At 37.1% G+C, this 23,929-nt stretch overlaps 5 protein-coding genes across 11 annotated transcripts in view; 4 read left to right on the plus strand and 1 right to left on the minus strand.

Moving 5' to 3' along the window:
* LOC128266012 (cAMP-specific 3',5'-cyclic phosphodiesterase-like) overlaps positions 1-11,952 on the minus strand; it is a 58,651-nt gene extending 46,699 nt beyond the window's left edge. For 3 of the 4 annotated variants that reach the window (XM_053002273.1, XM_053002271.1, XM_053002272.1), the window contains exons 1-3: positions 11,850-11,952; positions 9,773-10,877; positions 9,242-9,632 (exon numbers count right to left, since the gene is read on the minus strand). In XM_053002273.1, the coding sequence (XP_052858233.1) occupies positions 9,242-9,632; positions 9,773-10,877; positions 11,850-11,906 (1,553 nt within the window). In that variant the 5' untranslated portion in view covers positions 11,907-11,952. Of the gene's footprint in view, positions 1-1,085; positions 1,153-9,241; positions 9,633-9,772; positions 10,878-11,849 lie in introns of those variants that run through there. The other variant, XM_053002276.1, reaches the window with a different exon arrangement.
* LOC128266015 (protein new-glue 4) overlaps positions 1-12,892 on the plus strand; it is a 55,527-nt gene extending 42,635 nt beyond the window's left edge. Inside the window, exon 2 of the mRNA XM_053002284.1 lies at positions 12,256-12,892. Coding sequence (XP_052858244.1) covers positions 12,626-12,799 — 174 coding nt within the window. The 5' untranslated portion in view covers positions 12,256-12,625 and the 3' untranslated portion in view covers positions 12,800-12,892. The remainder of the gene's footprint in view (positions 1-12,255) is intronic.
* Positions 5,544-6,398, plus strand: LOC128266013 (uncharacterized). 4 transcript variants are annotated; one of them, XM_053002281.1, is made up of 6 exons: positions 5,544-5,638; positions 5,684-5,809; positions 5,870-5,971; positions 6,011-6,073; positions 6,113-6,214; positions 6,254-6,381. In XM_053002281.1, the coding sequence occupies exons 1-6, from the start codon at positions 5,570-5,572 to the stop codon at positions 6,374-6,376; spliced, it is 585 nt and encodes a 194-aa protein (XP_052858241.1). In that variant the 5' UTR covers positions 5,544-5,569; the 3' UTR covers positions 6,377-6,381. The 4 variants fall into 4 exon arrangements, with proteins under 4 accessions (XP_052858241.1, XP_052858239.1, XP_052858242.1 ...); XM_053002279.1 differs by having other exon boundaries at positions 5,684-5,788; positions 5,828-5,971; XM_053002280.1 differs by having other exon boundaries at positions 5,546-5,638; positions 5,684-5,767; positions 5,828-5,971.
* On the plus strand, positions 7,599-8,199 carry LOC128266014 (pre-intermoult gene 1 protein). Its single transcript, XM_053002283.1, has one exon. It carries the CDS (start codon positions 7,646-7,648, stop codon positions 8,102-8,104), a length of 459 nt encoding a protein of 152 aa, XP_052858243.1. The 5' UTR covers positions 7,599-7,645; the 3' UTR covers positions 8,105-8,199.
* A 5,683-nt stretch (positions 12,893-18,575) lies between the features above and the next one.
* On the plus strand, positions 18,576-19,067 carry LOC128266017 (protein new-glue 1). The gene has a single exon (XM_053002285.1). The coding sequence runs from the start codon at positions 18,593-18,595 to the stop codon at positions 18,926-18,928; it is 336 nt and encodes a 111-aa protein (XP_052858245.1). The 5' UTR covers positions 18,576-18,592; the 3' UTR covers positions 18,929-19,067.
* The last annotated feature ends 4,862 nt before the right edge of the window (positions 19,068-23,929 follow it).

Raw genomic sequence — 23,929 nt, forward strand, 5'->3', positions numbered from 1 at the left:
ATGCAGTTAAAGTTTCTAAGTAAATTTTGTTTCAGAACTCGAAATTGTTTGCCTCCTTTGTTGGCTCTTTTTCTTTTCATTTCTTTTATATCCATTTCAATTGGGTTTGTGCAAGTGTTTCACTTTGTTTGATGGCAACTAACTTGGCCAGTTGGGCAAAGTTTCGTAATGAACTTAACTTAACTCAAGCGATTACATATAAATGAAATTATAATGAAAAAACCGCAATTAATTTTAATTTTTTTTATGTTGGGAATTTTAGTTTTAATATTGTTAAATTACAAAATAATGTTTAACTAAAAAGAACACCACTTGATTGAATAACTTAAACATTTTTTGTATTCTTTCATAAAACCATCCTGATTTCTGTTTATACAGTCATATTAATGAAAAAAACTTAAAGCAAAAACGGAATTGTTTAAAATCAATAAAACATTTTCATAAGATAACAGCATTAAAAAAAACGAAACAGCAAACATTCGAAAAATGTCTATATCTTTCCATTTAAACGTGGATCTGTTTTATATGTATAGCTTGCCTCATCCGTCTCATCTTCATCGATTGCAATTGCACTCCGTTTGATTTACTTTGTTATGTTCTATCCGAAAAGTGGAATGCTTCTACTTCGATGCCTTGTTTTTGCTGCCACAGCAAAAAAAAAAAACATTTTTCTTGATAATAATTGCTTATATCCATCTTCTAAAAAGTTCATATTTAACATAAGTCGAAGCGGTGGATGGGGATAGAGAATGCCAGTTAAATTAATTGAACATGTAGGGAAAGGACCTTTAAGCCCTAACTCTGTTTATTTGCCAGCATTATCCCTTACCGCCCTCAATTATTGACGGACTGACATGCAGGAAAACAGAGGAAAAAGCCGCACAAATTCAGAGCAGAGCTGGCCAGTCCCTAATGAACACTGGTCAGAACTCATTAGGATTGAACGCTTTCTCTAGAATAGATCTCTCTCTATTTAAGCACCAGAAAAACACTAAATTGTAACCATATGATTGTTATAAAAATACCAGCACATTACAAGCTCAAATAAGTCTTGTTTACCCACTTGTGGCAACCTTGTTTTAACTTTCTCTACTTACGATTCATCTACTGCATTACGGATTTAAAAATACAGTCAAAACATTGAAAACTCACCTGAAAAGAGAGGAAAGAAAATGAAGTAATGGTTATTAATTCAATTGGCTTGGATACCAAAAATTCTAATGAAATACGAAAAATATTTGCTCGACTTTTAGACTTCATTACGTATGTAAAGTGAGGACAAACAAATAACAATTGCAGATAATTGAGTCATAAATGCGAGTATATTTATAAAATAATATGCCTGACTTGCACCTGCATATTTAAAGTTTTTACAAATTTAAACGTGTGTTCACAACTCTTCCTGTTAATATTTCCCTCCTTGCCAATAACCTTAGAGTTGTTTAAGTATGAATTAATATTAACCAAGAAAAAGCGACTACAATTTCCGGCCGTTAACGCAAAGCGAAAGTGGTTTCATAAGTAAACGCTACTTCCATATCCACAGTGCAAGCTTACTGCGTTAAGTTAAACTTGAACTTGATTTTTGTAGATTATTCTTGGAAGGAGACCTTTGGCTTATTACGCCCCTCCCAACCACAATATCCTGTTCTAGCCAAGTAACCTGGCAGCTGACAGCCGCAGAGCATACTGTCCACCCAAAAAGTGAGCACAAACGCAGTGGAGTATTCCACATTCCTGTGGGTAACCTTTGGTTGAGAACAAGTTTGGTTCAAATCTTTAGCACTGGATGAGGTTAAATGTCTCAAAAACATACGCTTCAAAGCCATACGATAAGACTTGCAGTCATCTTCTAGAAATTAAATGAGTTTAATTAAAAATTAAAACTATAGCACAATACTTTTCAATGAGTTCTATATCACATAAAATAAAATAAGATGATGCCATTTCTCTTTTGTTAAGAATTTTGTAAATTAAAAAAAAGAGGAATAGAAACTTTGCAAACCAGTTAAAAAAAAATTTAGCTAAACAGCTGTATATCGTTTACTGGCACGATGCTTTCTGTTTGACAGGCTGGGTGGTTGGAGGTCAGAAAAGAAACCTTGAGGTCCTATGATTTTTTTAATTGCAACCTGCGAGTGCAGCGATTGCGACGACCTTGAATCTGCGGCTCATGTCAAGTCCAACTTTCTACCGATTCTCGGAAGTCGCCACGGGATCGCAGGATTTATTTTCTTTCTGGATTGGATGCTTGAAAGCTCAAATTAAGGGTTTATGCTAGGTTGTGTTATTAGCTACGAATGTCTTTATGGTACTAATATCTGGCTATGGTAAAAGCTCATTTTTGGTGAAAGTTTTTGTTTTGATAATGGTGAAATTCTTAAAACAAATTTTATTAAAGCTTATGAAAAGCTTTGTACGTTGCTTTTAGGTTGAAGCTTTTTTTAAAACATTTCAAAGCCATCGGACATGGCGTATACTTAACGTCTAATATGAATTAAGTTTTTACGGTAAACACTGCTAAGATAATTTATGCTAAAAACGAAATTTAATTCATTTTATAGATGATTAAAGAACAAACTGTTTGCCTTAAGTTTTTTACATACATTTTAATATTCCTAATATTTATTATTTTAAATTAATATAAGTCGTATTCAATTCTTTATTAGATAGAAGTATATTTGTGTAGAAACGGTTCCTGAAGAAGCTTTTGAATCCAAGTTTTATGTTAAAATAAAATTGTTTATGCAAAAATTATTTTATTTCAAAGAATATACCTTTTCTTAGAATTTTATGGCGCTGCTAAATAGTTCTTGAGATAATTTAAATATGAAGAGACTTTATATATTCCTAAATACAAGAACAAATACCACCAAACCACTTTTTTTTTTACTTTCATCAAAATCATCAGATATGTTTCCAAGTTGTATAGATTCAATTTGAATACCAATACAAGCCTGATGTATTTTTTTGAATATCCCGTACTTTGTTCTATGGAAAATTACACTTTGTTTTATTGACAAAAAAATAATCAACATTTAAGCCCAGCTCGTTTATTGATTAATGGCGAGTTATTTCGGGATGGCCAGGCTCGAGGCCCCTCCTTTAGTTATAAATAATATTAACCGAACACCCAACCGCCCACATTTAGCTGAAGTTCAATGACTAGCAACAACAGAGCTCCACTCAGGCGTGAATTTTTGTGAGAGAGCCCATCCCCACCCCCATCTCCAATCGCAATCCCAATTCCACAGAATGTCACAAAAGAGTTGGATAATGCATTCTCGAGAGGCTAAGGGGTTAAGGGGTTGAGCGCGCAACAGTTGATTGCCATCAGGGAAGATTATGTAAATCGAATTGTCCAGAATTATCAGTGCTAGAAATGATTTTAAAATCGGTTTCACGGTTCTGCTTCCCACTTTTGATATAGTTTTTTTTTCAGTTCGCATAAAAAGATTGAGTACAAGTCACCTCAAGGTTTTTTCTGTGATCAATTAATACACCATTTTCCACTCATTCGTACGAAGTATACACTAGAACAAAAGATTATTTATGGACAGGCTTGTAAAGAAATCGTTTAAAGCACTTTTAGGAAAGTGAAAAAATTGACTTAGATGCCTGTTTATAAAATGTGAAACAATTGGTACATAAAAATCACAACAAAAACAACTTTAAAAGACTGTTTTTAAGTATTAATAAATAATGTTAAACATTTAAAAAAAAAATTATATTTCATCGGGTAAATACAAATTTGTATACAAATGCCAGTGCAATAATCATAAACATAAAAAAAGCTTTTTATTCTTTGCTTAAAATTGTTTTAATGTTGTTAAATGTAGCCCTAAGTTTTATACAATTTTTTTTATTTATTTTTTTATAAATATAAGAATGGCAAAGATATTTTTGTTAGAAATCGTTTTGATTGCCATAACTAACGAGGGAATATTTGCCGTGCACCGTTTGTGTGCATTGTCAGCAAGTTCATTTCCGCTGTGGCCACACAAAATGCAAAAACAGAGGGCCTGTGCGAAAGAGAGGACGTTAGGTGCTCTTGTTGATGGGCAAAATTAACGCACGCGATGTGGTGGTTCCATGGGATCTGCGGCATTGTCAGCATTCTGGGACTTTGGACAGCGACAATTGCATGTGTAATTTGTGTTTAGTGGGCTGGAAATAAAAGTACCATACCCGTCCCCCGTTAAGTGGGCCGAACAAAAGAATTTCAGGTGCAACTCCGGAGCTGAAATGTTGGGCTATTCGCACAATAAAGCAGACTATACGGATCGCCTCCGGATTTTTGCCACTGAAAGCACACATACGTTTTAAACGTTTTGGTTTGGTTAAAGTTCTTGCACTCAAGAGGATTAAAATCGTTTTAAAAGTATTTAAAAACATTATAGCCTAAAAATTTGTATATAGTGAAATACAAAAAACACTTAGTCACATTTTCATGCTTAATTTTATTTTAAAAAAATGTATATTCGGATTCATGATTTATTTAGAAGTCTTTTATTCCAAAATTTGAATTCAACTAAAACCTCCGAGAATTTTAAAACCTCTTTAAAAATATATTTCACAGCATACTTTAAGACACCTTTTTTTTAAAGTGGTTTAAAAATTTTTTTTTGCCCTTTAAAATAAAAAGGATTTTTTTATTCATTTATATATATTATATTATCAAAAAAAAAATCAATTATATTGCTAATATCGTTTCGAAATAATTTTCTTTTAAACAATATCTTGACATGGTAACATTTATAAATACATAACAAAAAAAAAAACATTAAACAGACCATTAATATTGTTAATGTAATTTATAAGTAATTTTCGTGCTTTTAGAAACAACCATTTCTAGGCTGAGGTTTCTGGGGTTTCTTAGTGGTTTCACATGGCTTTGGTTGGGGTTTCCTAGTAGTTGCACATGGCTTTGATTGGGGTTTCTTAGTGGTTTCACATGGCTTTGGTTGGGGTTTCCTAGTAGTTGCACATGGTTTTGATTGGGATTTCTTAGTGGTTTCACAGGGTTTTGGTTGGGGTTTCTTAGTGGTTGCACAAGGATTTGGATTTTGTTGGGGCTTGCATTGCGATGGTGGGTTGCAGCCACACTTAAAACCTCCACCACAACCACAGCCAGTTTTAGATCCCGATCCGCATCCCGGGTAAGAATTATTTACCTTTTTGGTGGTAGCGCATGATGGTAAACGTTTGGTAGTTTTTTCGCAAGGTGGTGATCGCTTAGTGGTTTTTCCACATTTGGTGGTTCGTTTGGTTGTTCGTTCGGTCGTTCGTTTGGTGGTTTGTTTGGTGGTTCGTTTGGTTGTGTGTTTGGTGGTTTGTATGGTGGTTGCCTGAGTGGAAGGCCGCAAAGTGGAGCAGGTGGGTTCACAGGGCACGGTTGGTTTTGCTGTGCTTGGTGAAGTGGTGGGTGCGGTGGTGGATGCAGTGGTGGGTGTATCGGAGGAAGGTCGCCTGGTGCTGCAGGTTGGTTCGCACGGAACTGTGGGTCTTTGGGTAGGTGGTGTGCTGCAAGTAGTTGTCGGAGTTGTTGAGCAAGGTGGTGTTCTTGTACATGGAGGTCGTGTTGTTGTTGTGCAAGGTTGTGTTGTTGTTGTACAAGGTGGTGTTGTTGTTGTACAAGGTGGCTGTGTTGTTGTTGTACACGGTGGTGTTGTAGTTGTACAAGGTGGTTGTGTTGTTGTACAGGATGGTGTTGTTGTTGTACAGGTTGGTGTTGTTGTTGTACAAGGTTCTGGTGTTGTTGTACAAGGTGGGGTTGTTGTTGTACAGGGTTCAGATGTTGTTGTACAAGGTGGTGGCGTAGTGCAAGGTGGTTGTGTTGTTGTACAAAGCTCCGGTGTTGTTGTACAAGGTTCTGGTGTTGTTGTACAAGGTGGTGGAGTTGTGCAAGGTGATTGCGTTGTTGTACAAGTTTCCGGTGTTGTTGTACAAGGTTCTGGTGTTGTTGTACAAGGTTGTATAGTTGTTGTACAAGTTGGTGTTGTTGTACAAGGTTCTTGTGTTGTTGTACAAGGTGGAGTTATTGTTGTACAGGGTTCTGGTGTTGTTGTACAAGGTGGTGGAGTTGTGCATGGTGGTTGCGTTGTTGTACAAGGCTCCGGTGTTGTTGTACAAGGTTCTGGTGTTGTTGTACAAGATGGTGAAGTTGTGCAAAGTGGTTGCGTTGTTGTACATGGTTCTGGTGTTGTTGTACAAGGTGGTGGAGTTGTGCATGGTGGTTGCGTTGTTGTACAAGGCTCCGGTGTTGTTGTACAAGGTTCTGGTGTTGTTGTACAAGGTGGTGGAGTTGTGCAAGTTGGTTGCGTTGTTGTACAAGGTTCCGGTGTTGTTGTACAAGGTGGCTCTGTGCTGCAAGTAGGTGGTTCAGGGCTACATGTGGTTGGTTCGGTGCAAGTGCATGTTGGTGGTTCAGTCTGAGGCGGTATAGTACTGCAAGTGGGTCCACAGGAAACCGTAGAGGTGGGCACGGTCGCAGTTGTTGCCCTAGTGGTGGTCTTCTTGGTGGTGGTAGGCCTAACGGTGGTTGGGCTTGCCGCGGAAAACCCAACCAGTACCACCAGTAAACCAATCAGCACGGGAATGTGCATCTTCATTGTTGCATTCACCACTGAGAAACGTTCCTTATATACCACTGCAATCCGCCCTTGACCCACGGTTTAACAGCTTTTATGTGCACTCAAAAAAATATGTTAACAGAATCGGAAGTTTAACAAGCAAAATGTTTGCTGGCCCAATATAATATTCACAAGTTAAGTTGTAAAAGTAAACCTTTTTCCCGATAATAAAGAATATTAATGATAAAAGTTAGCTTCCCATAAAAACCCTTTGATTTTAGTTGCACAAAAATATTAATAATGAAATATATTTCATTATATTCTTATTTTCAGTGTCGAAAAATAAACAATATTTATTTTAAATTATTTTTCCAAAGTGTAGAATGAGCAGGTCTTCCACAAATATTTGCAGGACAGAAAGGTCTGTTTTCCATTTTTGGACCAAGCGTTTGACTTAATCCAACTTAATATTAACACCAACTTGAGTTTACTTAACCGCAGCTGTTCGAGTCTTCCACGTTTTAATTGCCATATTGATCATGGTTTTGTTAAGTTTATGTTGTCTACATCAAGTTGTGGAAAAATTTCGCGTGCTGATTGTGAGAGCAAATCAAACGGTCTTTCTGATATTGTTTTTAAAATTGGGAAAGTATTTTTTGTAGTCATACTTGGTATACCCTTTTTTTAATATTAACTGTAAAATTCTCTGCTTGCTTTTGTGTGACTATGTAATCATTTGGTTGAAAGGCAAATTGAGCTTAACACTAAATTATCATTTAATATGTTGCTCTTGAAGATCGTATTTGAAGAAATATGCTGATTAAAAATCTTGGTGGGTTTGAGATTTTTACCGTGCTGGCGAACTTATTGAATATTTCTCTATCCAAAAGCCGTCATCGCCGGGTACCAATTATCTGCTCTATTGTTATTTAACGTTTTTGTTTCGACAGATTTTATTTGCCACTTTACTTTAACCTTCGCTTGGGTAAATAGAACGGTGCCTGGTGTTTTGACTATAAATTGCGATGAGACCTTAGGTGGTCCGTTAATGTTAGATAGAAGATATTGCCGAAATGAAGTTGACAAAGCTAATGCTGACTTTCCTTTGCCTAGGGCTTTTCGTTGCACTGGTGGTGGGTGCCGATACGGATACGGATGACGATACGGACTTGGATTCGGCAGCCGATTCCGTTGAGGAGGTTTCTACCACGACCGCGGCCAGTGCCTCGGATAGTTCCAGCGCCTCAGATGATAATGCCGAGAGTGGTTCGGATGTGGATGACGGCTCAGGCACGGATGACTACGATTCTGATAGTGATGCCGTTCCACCAGTGGTACAAAAGAAGAAGGCCAATAATAACAAAAAGAAGGCCAATAACAACAAAAAGAAGGCTAAAAACAACAAAAAGAAGGCCAACAACAACAACAAAAAAAAGGCCAGCACCAACAATCGCAGGAAGGTCAATAACAACAACAGGAAGAAAGCCTCCAACAACAGGCGAAGGAACAACAACGCCAGGAGGCGTGGTTAGCCCACCAAAAACTGTTAATCAAAAAATATCCGGACTATATCCATAATAAATACTATTTTTTTTTGCTTATGATTTAATAATTGATTGGTGTGATTCAACAGTGCACAAAAACATTGCAAACATTTTGCAACAAAGCAACGCTTGAAGTAATAGCAAATATGTGTTATAAAAGCAAATCGAACTAAACACAAACAGGACCAATCGACAAGATTTAATTTTAAATCACAATATATTATGGACACAATGTTGAATATGCTTCAAACTAGGCAACAATGATTTTTGCCACAATGCATGTCAAATGCAAAATCACAACAGGTGTCGATAACTTATCGATGCCTGGCTTTCAGGATAGGGCCCGGCTTTTTGAGCCACCCACAATCTGCTCAATTATCCAGGCTATACGTTATTCAGGCTCAACTGACACTCTCACGGAGAGGGAAAAGTCAACAGCTTTTCTCCGTTGGCCAACTTCCTGCGGTGACTCAAAGTTTCTGTCACTTTAACTTTTCTAATTCGATTAAGTCGACTAACTGCAAATTGATTTCATTGTAAGTCGCTAATTGGCCGCCTTTATTGGCCTAACTTTTCAGTTGCCCGGGTTGCCTTTGGTTTTTAAGTTCGGTTAATTTTTCATGACGCATGGGTCACGTTGGTCGCTCTCTAATACCCACCAGTTGTGCACACATTGCCAAAATGCGAAATAATTAGACCGGTTTCGTTATCTAAATTTGCCAAATTTATGTTTGGCTGCTGCTTTCGCTCCAATTTGCTTTGTTAACGACCTACTTGAAGGCCAAATGTTTTGTATTCCCCGCTTAAAATGTATAACAATTCGAACCAAACGCGAATTCTTAAGATTGCAATTGAATTCTTTTAACTAAACTAAATTATTTAATTATTTACTATAGAAAATTGAATTTCTCATTAAATGCATTCTATTTTTAGAGTCTTTTAATTTAATATTATATTCAGTTCAATTGAAGTCCTTGTTTTTAGTTTTTGCAGCATAAATCCCTTGTTAATCGTTTAATGGATATTTAATCATAGCTTTCCCTCAATTTATTATCGGTTTAAGTCGATATAACAAGATGTTGAATTTAATAACTAAATTAAACACAAATTATAATCAAAACTCACCGAACGTTGGCCAGCGTGTGGCGTCGGTTCTTGAGGTACCGACTGTGGTACTTCTGCAGGTCGCCGATGGACCCCTGCTCCGCCTGCATCTTGCTGGTGGGCAGCAGCTGCGAGTTGCTCGGGTGCGAGGAGGCGAGGGCGGAGGCCGACGACGAGGTCAGCCGGTGGTGCGCGGCAACGCTGGCGCTGCTGCTGTTCTGGGTGGTGGTGGCGGTGCCCCCGGTGGTGCTGCTAGAGGCCAAGGTCTCGTTCGAGTTGCTCCCAATGACAGTGGTGGCCGACGAGGAGCCACCTGCCGATCCGATGGGCGCAAGGACGATGCGCGACCAGCAGGACTTGTGTGGCTTGCGGAACTTTAGTTTGATGCGCGGCGAGGGCGTAGAGGAGGTACCTTTAAAATAAAATATATTTATTACGATGTATTTAAATATATGTATATTAATAAAGGAAATATTTTATACAAAATACCTAAAGTCGAATTTGAATTAAAAAATTAAAAATTGGCGAATTTTGTTCATTAGAAGAAATTACCTGCAATGTACTCCTGAGGTTGCTGACTGCCAGTGGGCACTGTACCCGCCGAGGACGAGGTGGCCGACGAGTGGTGGATGCTCTCACAGCTACCGCAGTAGCCACTGGCTATTGTGATCGGCGGGGGCTGCTGCTGCTGATCCTTCAAAGAAGACTGATGCTTAAAGTTGGCCTGCTCGGATTCCTCCTCCTCTTTGATGTGGGGCAATGGCGAAGTCTGCGGTGGACAGCTGCAACGCTGCTGCTGATTCTGGCCGGGATTTGGATTTGGATTTGAGTTCTGATTTGAATTTGCTGCTGGATTAGGGCACGTATTCTGCGGATTCGTAGAGGGATTGCTGCCGCTGTACAGGGTGACCTGGCTAAGTATGTTGCCGCTGCTGGGCACCAAATGTGGCTGTTGTGGCTGTTGCAACTGCAACTGCTGCTGCTGCTGCACCACCGCGGTGGGTGAGACGCTGGCGTCGCTCAGCGTTTCCGGTTCCGCTCGACGGGCAACCAGACCGCTGGCCAAACTGGCCGCTGCTATATCCGCCGCACTGAGCTGCTGATCCAGCAGCTCCTCGTCCACGTCGTTGATGAGGGTCTTCAGGGAGATGGGCGTGGTCACCGACGTGTCGATGGTGTCCGCCAGCGAGTGCTTCTTTGTGCCGCCGTACAGATCCAGCTCAGATCCCGAACCGGTGTTGCGGTTCAGCAGCAAATCCTCCTTGGCCTGATTGTTGTCCTGATTGTTCCGCTCCTGCTTCTTCTCCAGATTGTCGTCCTCCGTATGTATGACCTTAAGCTCGTCCGGCGACTGGGCTGCGGGTGTTTGGGGCGGACTTGTGGCGGGGGCTGCGGAGCCGCCCCCGCGACAAGGGAGGCAACACCGAAACACTGTGCCACCGAAGCACTTTGTCTTTGTCTTTGATTTTCGCTTGCTACTACAACTCCCGACGCCTCTGGCACAGCCACTCCCACTCCCGCCGCTGCCACTCCCACCGCCCCCTCCAACGCCGCCACTGGCTGCCAGGCCGTTGACACTGCAGCTGCCACCTACCCCCTGGCCGTTTCCGGTTCCGTTAGCGTTTCCGGTTCCGTTGCTGCTGCCACTGCCGCGATGCTAAAAATCGAACACAAAAAATAATTCAAAATCAATCCGCATATTAGTTTTAAGAAATACTATATAGTCTTAAAAAATTCTACATCAACCTGGTACGCCTGTTTGGCTTGGTTATAGAATAAATAGGATTGCTAGTCTGGCTAGACTGCGGTCAAATAAAACAAGAAGGAAAGCAAACTTCGGCAAGCCGAAGTTCATATACCCTTGCAGCTATTGCATTAATTAAATACTTTTGAAAACATTTAAATTATGATTTACTTGAGTATGTGCTGAAAAACATTGAAACTATGAAGATTTGCAGCTCAATTATTAGGTAGTTCTTTTATATATTTTTATTATTTCTATGGGAGCTATATGCTATAGACGTCCGATTTTGATGAAATTTAAACCGTAAATCGTAAATATTTTACCATTACTATATGTCGAAGAACTAAACAAAAAATTAAAAAACAGCAAAGTTATAATTTTTTTTCATTTATTTTTCCGATTGTTCCTATGGGAGCTATATGCTATAGTCGTCCGATCCGGCTCGTTCCGACTTATATACTACCTGCAATAGAAAGACAACTTTTGGGAAAGTTTCATTCAGATAGCTTTAAAACTGAGAGACTAGTTTGCATATAAACGGACGGACAGACGGACGGACAGACGGACATGGCTAGATCGACTCTACTAGTGATGCTGATCAAGAATATATATACGTTATAGGGTCGGAAACGTCTCCTTCACTGCGTTGCAAACTTCTGACTGAAATTATAATACCCTCTGCAAGGGTATAAAAAAAATAAGGTCTAAAATTAAAAACCTTTCATAATGCTTTCGCATTTAAAACCAATAAAAAAAATTTTTGGTGCTGATATTTTTGATCAGTCACTCAAACAGTTATTTATTTTATATCCAAGACAAATAATTGTAAAATTTCAATATTAAAAAAAAAAATTTGCTTGAATTTGAATCCTATTCCCCCTCAACCTTGGCCGCATTTTTGTTAATCGAGAAACCCTGCGTAAATCGCGCCAAACGCATCATTCCCACTTCGATTGGGAGTTATCTCTTGCGCATAAACATTTTTTGTCCAGCGGAGATCTGCAAGGAAAATAATAGAATTTAAATGGTATTAGCAATTTGCAAATATCTTTTTTTTTCAATAATATCTTTAAATTATATCTTATAAAGTAGCTATGTAAAGTCAAAAACCATTTCAGTTGTACTTAGTTTTTTTTTCTTCTTTGAAATACAGCAGTACATATTACTCGTAAATAGAATTGAAGAAATTAAAAACACCATATATTTGGAGGCCAATGTTAAAATGCAATTAATATAATTGAAATGCTTCTAGTAATTTCGTTTTTAATACCATTTCTACTCAACATTACAGGTCGAATTCCCCGCCACACTTCCATGTCAATTAGCGTTAAAATTCGCTATTCTACTTGGCAAACAGCTTCTGTTCCCCCGAAAAGACCACTTAGTTTCCCCCATTTCGACTTGTTCTTCCACCTGCAAGTATTCCACCTGGTTGGTTGGTTGGCTGGTTGGCTGTGCGGCTGAAAGTGGGTTACTCACATATTTGCCCACATTTGCGAGCGACATCCGCTTTTAAAGGGACAGACGTCAGCTGCACAAACTGACCCACATCCTGGCTATTTGGCTGTATGGCTTTACGACTACCAACTTTAGCTCCCCCTAATTAGTACATCGTCGGTAATCGGAGGAACCGAATCGAATCGTTGCTAAAGCAAAAGACAATGGAGTGGAGACTGCTGCTGATATTCCTGCCCTGGTTGCTCATCTGCAAGGTGCTCTACAAGGTCGAGGACTTCACGGAACCGGATGTCGTCTACAGAAGTCTGGACTATCACCCCGAGGACTATATCGACTCTTTTACCGACTTCCAAAAGCATGACTACTTTCAGTACTAAACTGAGAAAATACTGTCGTGTTTTATTTGTATTTTTACTTTGTTTTAGTTTTTTGTTTTTGTTCAAGGGGCTTCAATAAAGCATTGTAAAGTATTTGTGTTAGTTCTGTGCATATTTTATAAATTGTTTTTTTTATTTTGGGTCAAAAACTTGTCTGTATTACACTGTGCTCAAAATGTTGTTTCTATACAAACACATAATTATAGATTTCTGCTCAGTTTCTAAATCTACAATGGGAAAAAAAATACGTAGTAAATCAAAATACTTTGACCCAATTTATATGTTTTCGATTTGATTTTCATTAATTTCGCTTTTAAGTTATTTTGAAAACATAATTTAAATTAAAAAAAACAAGAAAGGAAGCAAACTTCGGCAAGCCGAAGTTCATATACCCTTGCAGCTATTGCAAGAATTAAATATTTTTAAAAACATTAAAATTATGATTTACTTGCGTATATGTTTAAAAACATTGAAGCTATGATGTCTTGCAACTCAAATATTAGATAATTATTTTATATATTTTATTATTTCTATGGGAGCTGTATGATATAGTCGTCCGATTTTGTTGTAATTTAAACCGTAATTCTAAAATATTTAACCATTACTATATGTCGAAGAACTAAAAAAAAATTAAAAAACAGCAAATTTATAATTTTTTTTTATTTATTTTTTCGATTGTTCCTATGGGAGCTATATGCTATAGTCGTCCGATCTGGCTCGTTCCGACTTATATACTACCTGTAATAGAAAGACAACTTTTGGGAAAGTTTCATTCAGATAGCTTTAAAACTGAGAGACTAGTTTGCGTAGAAACGGACGGACAGACAGACAGACGGACAGACGGACATGGCTAGATCGACTCGCCTAGTGATGCTGATCAAGAATATATATACTATATAGGGTCGGAAATGTCTCCTTCACTGCGTTGTAAACTTCTGACTGAAATTATAATACCCTCTGCAAGGCTATAAAAATATGTGAACAAAATTATAACTTCGTTGTTTTTAATTGGTTTGAATATACTTCGTACATAATAATGGATTATTATTTTAAAATTACGGTTTTAATTTAATAATATTGGATTATTATTTTAAAATTAAGGTTTTAATTTATTAATATCGGACAAAGATAGTTTAGTTATTCGGCTTTCAAATTTTTTGCAAAACTGAACTTCTAGTGTCAATAAGTTGGACAATCTAATTTGTATTTTCAAGGGGCATATACCTTTAAAAGTTTTCAGTTTAAATCTTTATTAATCGGCGTTCATTAAAAGCTAAGCTTATTCTTCAATATATCTTCTTAAAAAGATTAATACTCAAATGTATACAGAGTGCTCGTCATGCTAATAAACTTGACTGTTTGCTAAACTCACACAATTGATCCTCAAATTAAAGATAAACAAGTTATGCCAGAAACCTATTGTTTTGCATTTTATATTTGTATTTATTCAAGAGTTTTGTAAGATCTGGTATACCAGTTAAGCTGCTAGACGTAGCATACTTTAATGAGAAAATATAGAGCCAAGGTAGAAAACTATCATAACTAAAACTGAAGACCGGTTCCAAAATTTTTCGTACTATTTCGGATTATTTTTAAATATTATTAGACCATTAGTTTACAAAAATTAAACTGTATTTGTGTTTGTATTTGCCTTAATAAGCTAGCGGTAACAGTATTATTTTAAAACTATAAACAAAATTGGATATAGGGAGCGTCATGGATTTAGCAACGGGAGTGGCATGGGTTCAACATTCAACATTTGGTAAGGTTTTTTGCCCAAACAAAGCAACCGCTTTTGGGAAAACAAAAATTTGTGTAAACAGCCAAAATAGTAAATTTCATATTTTCGATATATGATATGCTTTAATGGTCTTAAATAGTAACATTTACAATTAGCACTCTTTAAATACTATATATATAACTTTACGACTTAGTGTGATGTCTCTTGGCCGACAATAAACATGAGTTTCTTTATTACTTTCAAGCTCAGCTGATCTTTAGTGGAATTATGTAAACTCATGATCAAAGGGCTCAAATATCAATCAATTTATATCTATCCGAAATCAGACATCCTTATTCATAAGCTATTCAAAATCCAGACGAGCATTAAATATTGATTCGTCAACGTTTGGGCCTCCAAAGTTGCGTTTCCATTGAAATCCATTAGCACAAAACCGAACTTGGGGAAAACCTCAAAAGCCCTAAAAGGACAATTTTGCAAGTTTACCGCCTGATAAATATTCGCAAGCAAAAACTTTTCAACCCTAAAAAGGGAGGCGAGAAGTTCAAAAAGCTGTTGCCATAGATACCGAACACTTTCACACATGTGTTATAAAAAATATTAAGAGGAGGAAAAAAACTTCGAAAACAACAACCACGATTTCCATAACAAACGAAGCGTCAGGAGAAGCTCGAAAACCACTGAGCAAACAGGCAGAGACAACTCCACTCGAGTAAAACTGTTGTGTTGCCATTACGCAATTAATTATTGTTTATAAAAGCATAGTTTGCGGGCTGACAGTAAAATAGGAAAGCCGTTAAATATGCAAGAAAAAGCCGAGAACAAAGAATAAGATGAAGGGAAAAGTTTTGAGGCTGCAGAATGAGATTTAACATTCCACAAAAAACAGTAGAATTTTCGGCACAATTCAAATGGTAAATCAAAAAAAAGTAATTTAAAACCATTCAGAATAACGAAAATTATTTGCGATACAATTTTACAATAAGAAGATCAGAAGAAACATTTCTACAGTTAAATAGAATAACCTTAAATCGTTTTATTGGCTTGTATTAATTAAACTTATTAAAAAGATTTTATGTATTTATTTTAATATTAATCTAAGCTCGCATTTTTTTCACAATATCCTGATGAAACTTAACCACTGATTAAAATAAAGCACATGCTTTTTAGTAGTTTCCAATTTGTTCTGGTTTTGAAAAGAATTAAAATTCCACTAAAAAAAATAGTTTCAAGCGATAAACGCCATACTTCAATTGAAACAAATTGAAGGCAAATGTCCGCAATAATTTTTGACTGGTTAAAAAGCATTTTTGTTACACAATCCGCCTGATAAAGCCATAAAGTAGGATGTGCGTATATTTGTTATTGATTTTTATTGAGACATTTGCAAAATTAATGTCTATGATGCGATGCGGAAGAGTATTGCCTCCCGGGAAACTCCCTCGACTTGTCGAATGATGAGCGGCATTAATAAATCAATAGCGTTTTGATGGCAAATAATTCGAGATCTGCTCTGGGGATGCAGCCACACGCATTGGGGCATCGATGGCATATATCCACATCCTCCTTATCCTTTTGCCACATCTTCGAACTCGAAATTCCCCACCGACTTTTGCCCTTTTGGGACAAACACAACCCGACCTTCACTTTTGTGTGTTTGGGCCTTGATAAGCGACTTCCAATGACCAACGACAGTTTACGCGGAGAAGAATTGGGTCTATCTGATCTCTGTTTTTTATTTTTGATTACTTTCTGTATTTTTCAAGTTAAAAATATATAAATATAAATTATTCGTAAATTATTCGTAAATAAAATAATCTAAAATATTTAGAATTAAAAAAGGTAATATACAACCTAAAGACTCCAAATAGCTTTTCTTTGTATTTATAGTTTGTACACAATTATTATGTTTTTTACTATATATAATTTTTTTTTAATTTTAGCCGCTTTAAAAACAAAATAATTGTGTAATGATAAATTTAAATGTTTTTCCGATTAAAATTATATAATCAGCGGAAAAACAATGTCAATATTTCCAAACAAGGTCATTAATAACGTTTCTTTCCGTGTAGCTATGCATCCCGAGTTGAATCCGCAAGCTCGTGTCGAGTTATTTTATTGATTGATGCCAGCAAATCCAGTCGATGTTTGCTTCGCCCAAAAATAATAAAAAGAAAACAAGCAACAACCGAATGCCATTAATTTTGCTGGGAGTCCCTCACAATGGATCAAGTGGAAACTCTGACTTGTTGTGGACGCAACTCCGTGACATAAAGGTCGACATGGGGATGATAGGGTGGAAAGGGACATTACTGACCTGTTTTCGAATCGCAAACTGTACTGTTCCCACCGAATTAATGCACAGAGATTCGAGCCAAAGTCGGGGACTTAACTCAAATTGAACTGATTGTTTTTTCAATTATAAATTTTCCTACAGTTTGCATGCTTTATTTAAATTGTCATTCAAGAAGCAGTCTGCAGGAAGCAAATGGGGTTTTATTAAAGTTGAATATTGCTAGAGCTTGAAGCTCAGAAATGAATTATTTTCTGTCATTGCGTAGAAAATTCCAAATACAAAAAGTTGCTTAAAAACATGGTCTAACCCCTTATAAAAATAAAAACAATGTCAAAAAATTTTTTTTTTCGATTTTAATTGGGGGTGATGCTGTTTTTGTTCATTAATTACTAAGGCCCAGTCTTGCATCTTTCCATGTAAACTACCATCTAGCTTGTGCTAGAATGGGCCAATTAGATACGCAAATACGAAAATGAAATGAAATTCCCCCTCCAATGTGAAGGAAACTCGACGACCCATATGGTGTGAGCGCGGGCGTTATTTCGATTTATCCATACGCCCCTTTTTAGCCATTTCACTTGATTTTCCAGCCGTCAGAGGAATCCGAGACCGCCTGTGGATTCCTGCTGTTGCTTTGCCCCTAATGAGCAGTTTAATTATGCACGTTGATTGATTGATTCTAATTGATGAAAAGCCAGCAGCCGCAGCAACCACGGCTCATGATTGAGCCGTCAAAAGTTTCGGGCAGTCGTTAAAGTTAAAGTGCATCCTCAGTAAGGACCCAAAAAATAGAGCTTCATGTTTTGCTCTTCCGTTGCCTCTTTTTTTCGGACGGAACAATTACTAAAAGCGCATAAATTTGCACAAAAAATATCCAGCAGCGAGGATGTAGCTGTTAAGAGCTGCAGCTGAATATTTGAATATTTACTTTAGAGTAATTTATAAGGCTGGGCAAAAAAATGGGGAGTTTTCCAGCTGAATTATTCACATAAAGTTGAATGTGTCCGATTTTTCAACAACATGATGAAATTTGTATCAAGCTTTAAAGATTTTATACATAATATAAGTGTTTCTTCAGTTTTCTTTTTGTACTTTTTTTACGTTAAGAAATCCATTTCTATATACTGGTTCGTTTAAAATGAAAGAGATTTCCTAAGGGGATTTTAACTGTCAGTTTTATATATTTCGTTTAATTGGTAGTTTAAACTAGACATTGTATATTTTTAGACAAATATTAAAAGAGTTAACATAATAAAAAAGAATTCATAAAGTATAGTAGACCAAATGTGGCTGCAAAATGTGTTTCTCCTTAAACAAAGTTAACGTTCAATGCCAGTAAATTTGTTCTTCATTGTTAAGCAGTGCTTTCAATAAAAATCAGACTAAATATTTGCTGATGCTCCCCTGAGAACGATTAAAATTTATCAATGAAAATAGACGATAAAGCTGCCGAAAAAATCGATGAATGAAGATCCTTGCGAAATGAGAAGAATATTAAATAAAAAGATCGTGCAAAACAAAATTCGTTGGCGGGCTTGTTTGACTAGCAAAATTGGGGAGTTTTGGCTGGGTAAATAGTACGCAAATGTGCAAATAAGTTTCTGGAGTGTTGATATCAGCGAATGGATTTGTTCTAGCGTTTGTTGTTTTGTGGCCATTGTTGAGGCCCCAATGACGCAGAACCGATCCCAGCTATAAATAGGGTAAGCGGAGGCCGGAAAACATCATCCAGTCCCACGCAGAACTTTCAGTCAAGATGAAGCTCCACTGGCTGCTTTTGGCAGTTGTCCTGATCTGTGCCCTGAACTACACGCAGTGCAGTGGCACCTCAACCACTTCCACCGAGGTCACCACGGTCGCCTCTTCGGGCAGCGCCACCTCGACCACCGTCTCGACCGCCTCCTCGGACACCACTGCGGCCAGTAGCAGCAGCAGCGACTCGGCCACCACCGCCTCCTCCAGCTCGAGCAGCTCCTCCTCGTCCTCCAAGAAGTCGGCCGCCGCCAAGAAGCGGGCCAGAAGGAGGCGTGCCGCCGCCCGCAGAAGGCGTGCTGCCAGGAGGCGTGCCGCCCGCAGGCGCAATAGGGGTTAAATTGGACGCACGGGGTCAAGGTCAAGGTCATCCCATTCAGCAGAAACAACGAACTCCTACAACCTTTTTTTTTCCACTCCCTCTTCTGAACTTCTGATCGGAAAATTAAATTTAACCCGGCTATGGCATTAAATTGCATAAAAAATATTTATCAAAGTGTTTTAACAGATTTTGGGGGAGGTGTATAATATTTATATAAGTACTAGCAAAGTTTCACCAATATTTAACGTTGTTTTCCTATAGTTTTCTAAATCATTCAAATGAGCAGTTAGACTGTTTTTTTGCAATTTGGTTTTGTGGGATATGTAGGAAGTAGTGCACATTTAGAATATTTATTAAATAGAGCAAAAATTATAAATTTTGAAATTTTAAGAACATTACAATTCGGTGGACATATTTAATTTGATTCCGGCTATGGTATTAAAATTACATTACCAGTACTTTTTATAAAGGAGTTTTATGCAATTCGATGTCACTAAGATTTTAATCGCAAGAAATTACTTATTTTGTAAGAATTTCAGATATATTCTCCAGGCCAAGTTTTTTTAAACCATTTAATCCCAGCTTTGGCAAATTTGGCAAAAAATTAATTCAAACAATTACTTAGGCTTGGATCGAGCCTTTATTTTCAGTTAAATACTGAATTGCATAGTAGGATATTCATGCAGACGATTCGCAGAAAATCTTCAACATCTTAAACTTATAAGACTTTTCCTTTAAACAATGCCAAGCAATGGGGAAATAAAACGAAGACAGCAGAACAGCTGGACTTTAACGGCGCATTTGGAGTGCATTGAATCGGTTAGCTTGATTACTTTTGTTTTTGCTCCAAGGCTGAAAGGTTAAAGTTACACCCAGAAATGTACTCATACTCATACGGCAATGTACTCATACTCACATGGGCTGCAATAAAAGCAACAAGTTGAAAGACCACGCAAGCAAAAAGCAAAAGCCATCAAGGTCCCCATTCCAAGCCCACTCCCATTCCCATTCCCAATCAGGATCGGAGTCCTCGGCCACCGAAACCCATCAGCAATTCGAGCGCATAAAAATGGCTATAACCCAAGAATGGTACCCTGCTTCTTCCTTCACAACGAAGTCGAGTATACTCTAAAGCGAGTAAATTAATGAAACTCCGTTTTTATAATAGCCAAGTTCAAAAATATATAAATATCAAAATTTATTGCATTTAAAGTAGCGTACATTTTAAAACAAATACTTGTAGAAGAGTTCCTCTTTAACACAGAATGATATTCATAAATTTAGCAGGGGGAACAAACAAGGACTTCACATTTGTTTGTCATAACCAAAAAAAAAACCGCGCGTAAAAAAAAATAATAACAACAAAATTGTTGTTTATATATTTGTATTTAACATTATTTGATTTCATATTTTGTATATGCAAATATTTTAAAAATTCAAGGATTTAACTCAATTGAAACTTTTTGCTCATACCAAATCAAATAAAGCAAAGGTTTTTGAAAAGATTTTATAAATTCGCACAAGTCCTTGGGAAAGTGAGTGAATGGAAAAAACAATAACAACCAGCAAAGCACATTGCAAACGCAGTACAATGGGCACAACTGTTGCTGTTCTTGTTCTTTCCTCTCTTCTTCTTCATCCCTTTCTTCGCTTTCTCCTTCCCCTTCTTGTTCCTTGTTTCCCCGCTTCTACACTGAAAACAAATATAATTCGCAACTCAGAAATGAAAGCAACACCACCAAAAGAACGAGATAGCTGGAGTGAGAAACGGGAATGAGGGAGAAAGCGTGCAAGTAACATTCGTCTTCAGACAAAGAAAGCAGCATTAGAACGGCAACGGAGCGGAAAAGGAAGACTCGGCACAACAAAGGACATGGTCTTCCATGTACATATGTATGTGCAAGTGAGAGGTGACGAGAGACCGTGAAAGGAAGCAAAAAATACAGGGCGAAATTCTTTTTGTTTTTTAGTACATGTGCAAAACTTGTTGATACTAATTTTAAGTGTGTTTTTTTTTTATACACATGAAATAATGAATACTAAAAGTCAAAAATAAATCAAATACAATTTTAAAATACCTCATATTTTTGTTGTCTTTTCCCAAAGTAAGCACAAACAACAGAACATTCAGTTCTACATTTTGTTATCTGACAAATAAATTTAACATTACCTGCTTTTCAAATTTTGACTATTGCTGTAACCTCAATTATAGCTTTAGAACCCCAGGGCTTCATTTGTTCATTCATTTTATGAACATCTTTGCCATTTCCCCAAGGACACCCTGTACTTATGTACATATATTGATATGCTGCGCTTTGTGGCCATTGATGTTGATATGCTCGACGTGACTTATATTATATGTACGCACATGCATGCGAATAATACGAATACAATTTTTTGCCCATAAACCACCCACCGGAATGAGAGGGCTTTATGAGTGGGTGAAAGAGAGCAACATACAATTACGCCTTGTTTGTTCATGTCGGTGTTACTGTTTTTTTTTATGTTTTTCCCGTGGTTTTCTGCGCTCGTATTATTGTATTGAAACGTCGCCCGATTCATTGCAAAGTTCAGCTTACTGCTTATTAATTTGAAAATACTTGAGGCCATCAGTGCGACCACGAACAAATTTTAAAACACCATGAGCTTTTAGAAGTGTTCCCCAGTTCTGTGTTATTGTTAAAGTTTTTTTCTTTCTTCTTTGTTGCCACACAATGACTGCCAACTGTGAGGCTTAAATTTGAGAGTTGACGAGTAAGAAGTGTCGCAGTGGAAAAAAAAAGTGAAAAAGAGGTGGGGAGAGGCTTAAATCAACAAGTGTGTGGATAGGACAGATAATTCCAAAGCTAACTGAATATTTAACCAGTTAACCTTTATTTATCATTTATTTTATCAAAATTCCTGGAATGTAGGTTGATCATACAATTTGTATTTAATATATTTTGACATACAAATATGTATGTACATACCTTACTCAGAATAATTTAACGGTGTTTCCAGAATTCATCAGAGATTGTAATCAATGAAAAAGGTACGCTTTGAAATATTTAGAGCAAACTAGTAAACTTTCTCCATTTTTCTTTGAATGCCTGGTAAATGTATAATGTATCATGGTTCAACAAAATAGTTTATTCTAGTCATAGTCTTCACATATTTCTTATATATTGAACACATCTCTATAGTTATTTAAAATCGGTAACTGGCATTGTCGTTTTATTTTTTTGTAGATTCCTTGGTCCCCTAACAAAGTAAAATTGGTTAATTTGGAGAACATTTTCATTGACAAACCGAGTTAAGTCCAGTTATGTCAAGTTTAGTTACACTTGAAGCTGGCTAAAGTCGCCTAATAAAAGGTCCTGCGAGAAACAATTAGTTTAGCTTGGGCCACTTCCCTCGTCCTTTGGTTAAATTGCGTTGCCTAATTTGTTTTTTTTTTTTCTGGCTCGCCTTACGAATTCGTATGCAAAGGGTGCATAAATTTAATCAGTTTGTAGGATGTTATATTTCTTTCGTTTCGTTTCAGTTTGTTTCGTCCTTCTGCTTTTTGCCAACCTAAAGGGCGGCGTATTGTGGTGGGCGTGGCCAGGTCGTTGGTGTGGTCAAAACCCTGCGTGTTGATTAAGACAGAAAACAGACACACGGACACGACATTGGCATCCGTGCACTAGCAGTATATTGGGTAAAACTCAAGTATTCGTATAAAAAAAGTATTCGTATAAATGAAAAAAAAATACTAGAATAGAATATTACTAACAATATTAAAGAAAAAAAAAAATTGTAAAAAAAAATCAGTGGGACGAAATGTGTATTAACTATTAACTGTTTTGTTTTGTTTAATGGATAATGCTCTTGAAACTAATTTTATGCTACCTTTGGGGTAGCTTAATCTAATTAAAAATTGCATTTTAAAATAAAATGTAAACAAATTTTTTTTTTACAAATAAAACTTTTTTTTTGCATTTTTGGAGATGAGAGCATCTGCTTGATTGTAGCGATATTTCTTTCAGTGCAGGCTCAGAGCCCGCTTGTTGTGTACGTGCCAACGCAGATAGGCAAAAGGACACGCAGACAGACAGATAGACAGACAGGCGGAAATAGAGGGGAAAAATGAGAGAAAGGAATTGGAGGTTAGAGCAAAGTCGCAATTTCTTCTGGGCTCTATTGATTTTCGAGAATTTTCCATACTCTTTAAAAGTTGATAAATTTAGTTTTTGGTAATCTCCAAATTTTATGAAAGATTCTTCGTAATTTTTTAATAATTGATTATTACTTTTATTTTTGTAAAAAAAATTAATTAAAATAAATTAAATGATCAACAATTTCTCAAAAGTCTAAATTTATGGATTGCGAATTTTTCCAGGATACCCAACGTTTCGTTCAATGTTAGTTTATTTTTTGTCAGGATATCTTTCGATTTTTTTTCTACTCGTCCTGATTTTTTGTGTTGTTTTGCTGGCATTGCCTATGCCATTTCCTGAATGTGCTAAACCAATAAAGTAACTTTTGACATGTCTGCCGACTGTTTGAATTGCTCCCTAATTGTGTCCCTCAGTGTGTATGTCTTTATAACCTTTATTTTGGCTTAGAGACACCCACTGAGATTTTCATTTTGCCCAGAAAATTGTCGCCAAATTTGGAATTTCTGGTGAAGGTGACTCCAATTATCCTGGTATTTCAGTCGATGTCAATCAATCAATCAATTAGCCGCACGCCTCTATGTATATGCATCAATCAAATGCAGACCCGAAATGCCGGCTCCAATTCAATAGGGATAATTTTCCTGGCCATCCACACTGACTTGGCTCCCATTTAATGTGGCCCGTCCTAAATTGCTGAACGAAAAAGAGGTTGGATAACTTTCATTTCAACTGGGCTAATTATTCCCGAATTCCTTTTTTATCCTCAGTCAACATCATCAATCTTTCGGGCTCCCCAGCAATTTGACAGCGATTGCGACATTTACAACTGTTCATCATCAGTGGATTAAGCCCCGGATAATCTCCGCCAGCAGAACCGAGG

The sequence above is a fragment of the Drosophila gunungcola genome, unplaced genomic scaffold (assembly GCF_025200985.1).
Source record: "Drosophila gunungcola strain Sukarami unplaced genomic scaffold, Dgunungcola_SK_2 000222F, whole genome shotgun sequence".
NCBI classification, from domain to species: Eukaryota; Metazoa; Arthropoda; class Insecta; order Diptera; family Drosophilidae; genus Drosophila; species Drosophila gunungcola.

Bases quoted from the DNA above. Each gene is read 5' to 3' on its own strand.
- LOC128266014 (XM_053002283.1), top strand. From the start codon at position 7,646: ATGAAGTTGACAAAGCTAATGCTGACTTTCCTTTGCCTAGGGCTTTTC.
- LOC128266017 (XM_053002285.1), top strand. From the start codon at position 18,593: ATGAAGCTCCACTGGCTGCTTTTGGCAGTTGTCCTGATCTGTGCCCTG.
- LOC128266013 (XM_053002279.1), top strand. From the start codon at position 5,570: ATGGAGGTCGTGTTGTTGTTGTGCAAGGTTGTGTTGTTGTTGTACAAG. The intron at 5,639-5,683 runs GTGGCTGTGTTG...TAGTTGTACAAG, and splicing joins TGGTGTTGTTGTTGTACAAG to GTGGTTGTGTTGTTGTACAG. The intron at 6,074-6,112 runs GTGGTGGAGTTG...TTGTTGTACAAG, and splicing joins TTCTGGTGTTGTTGTACAAG to GCTCCGGTGTTGTTGTACAA.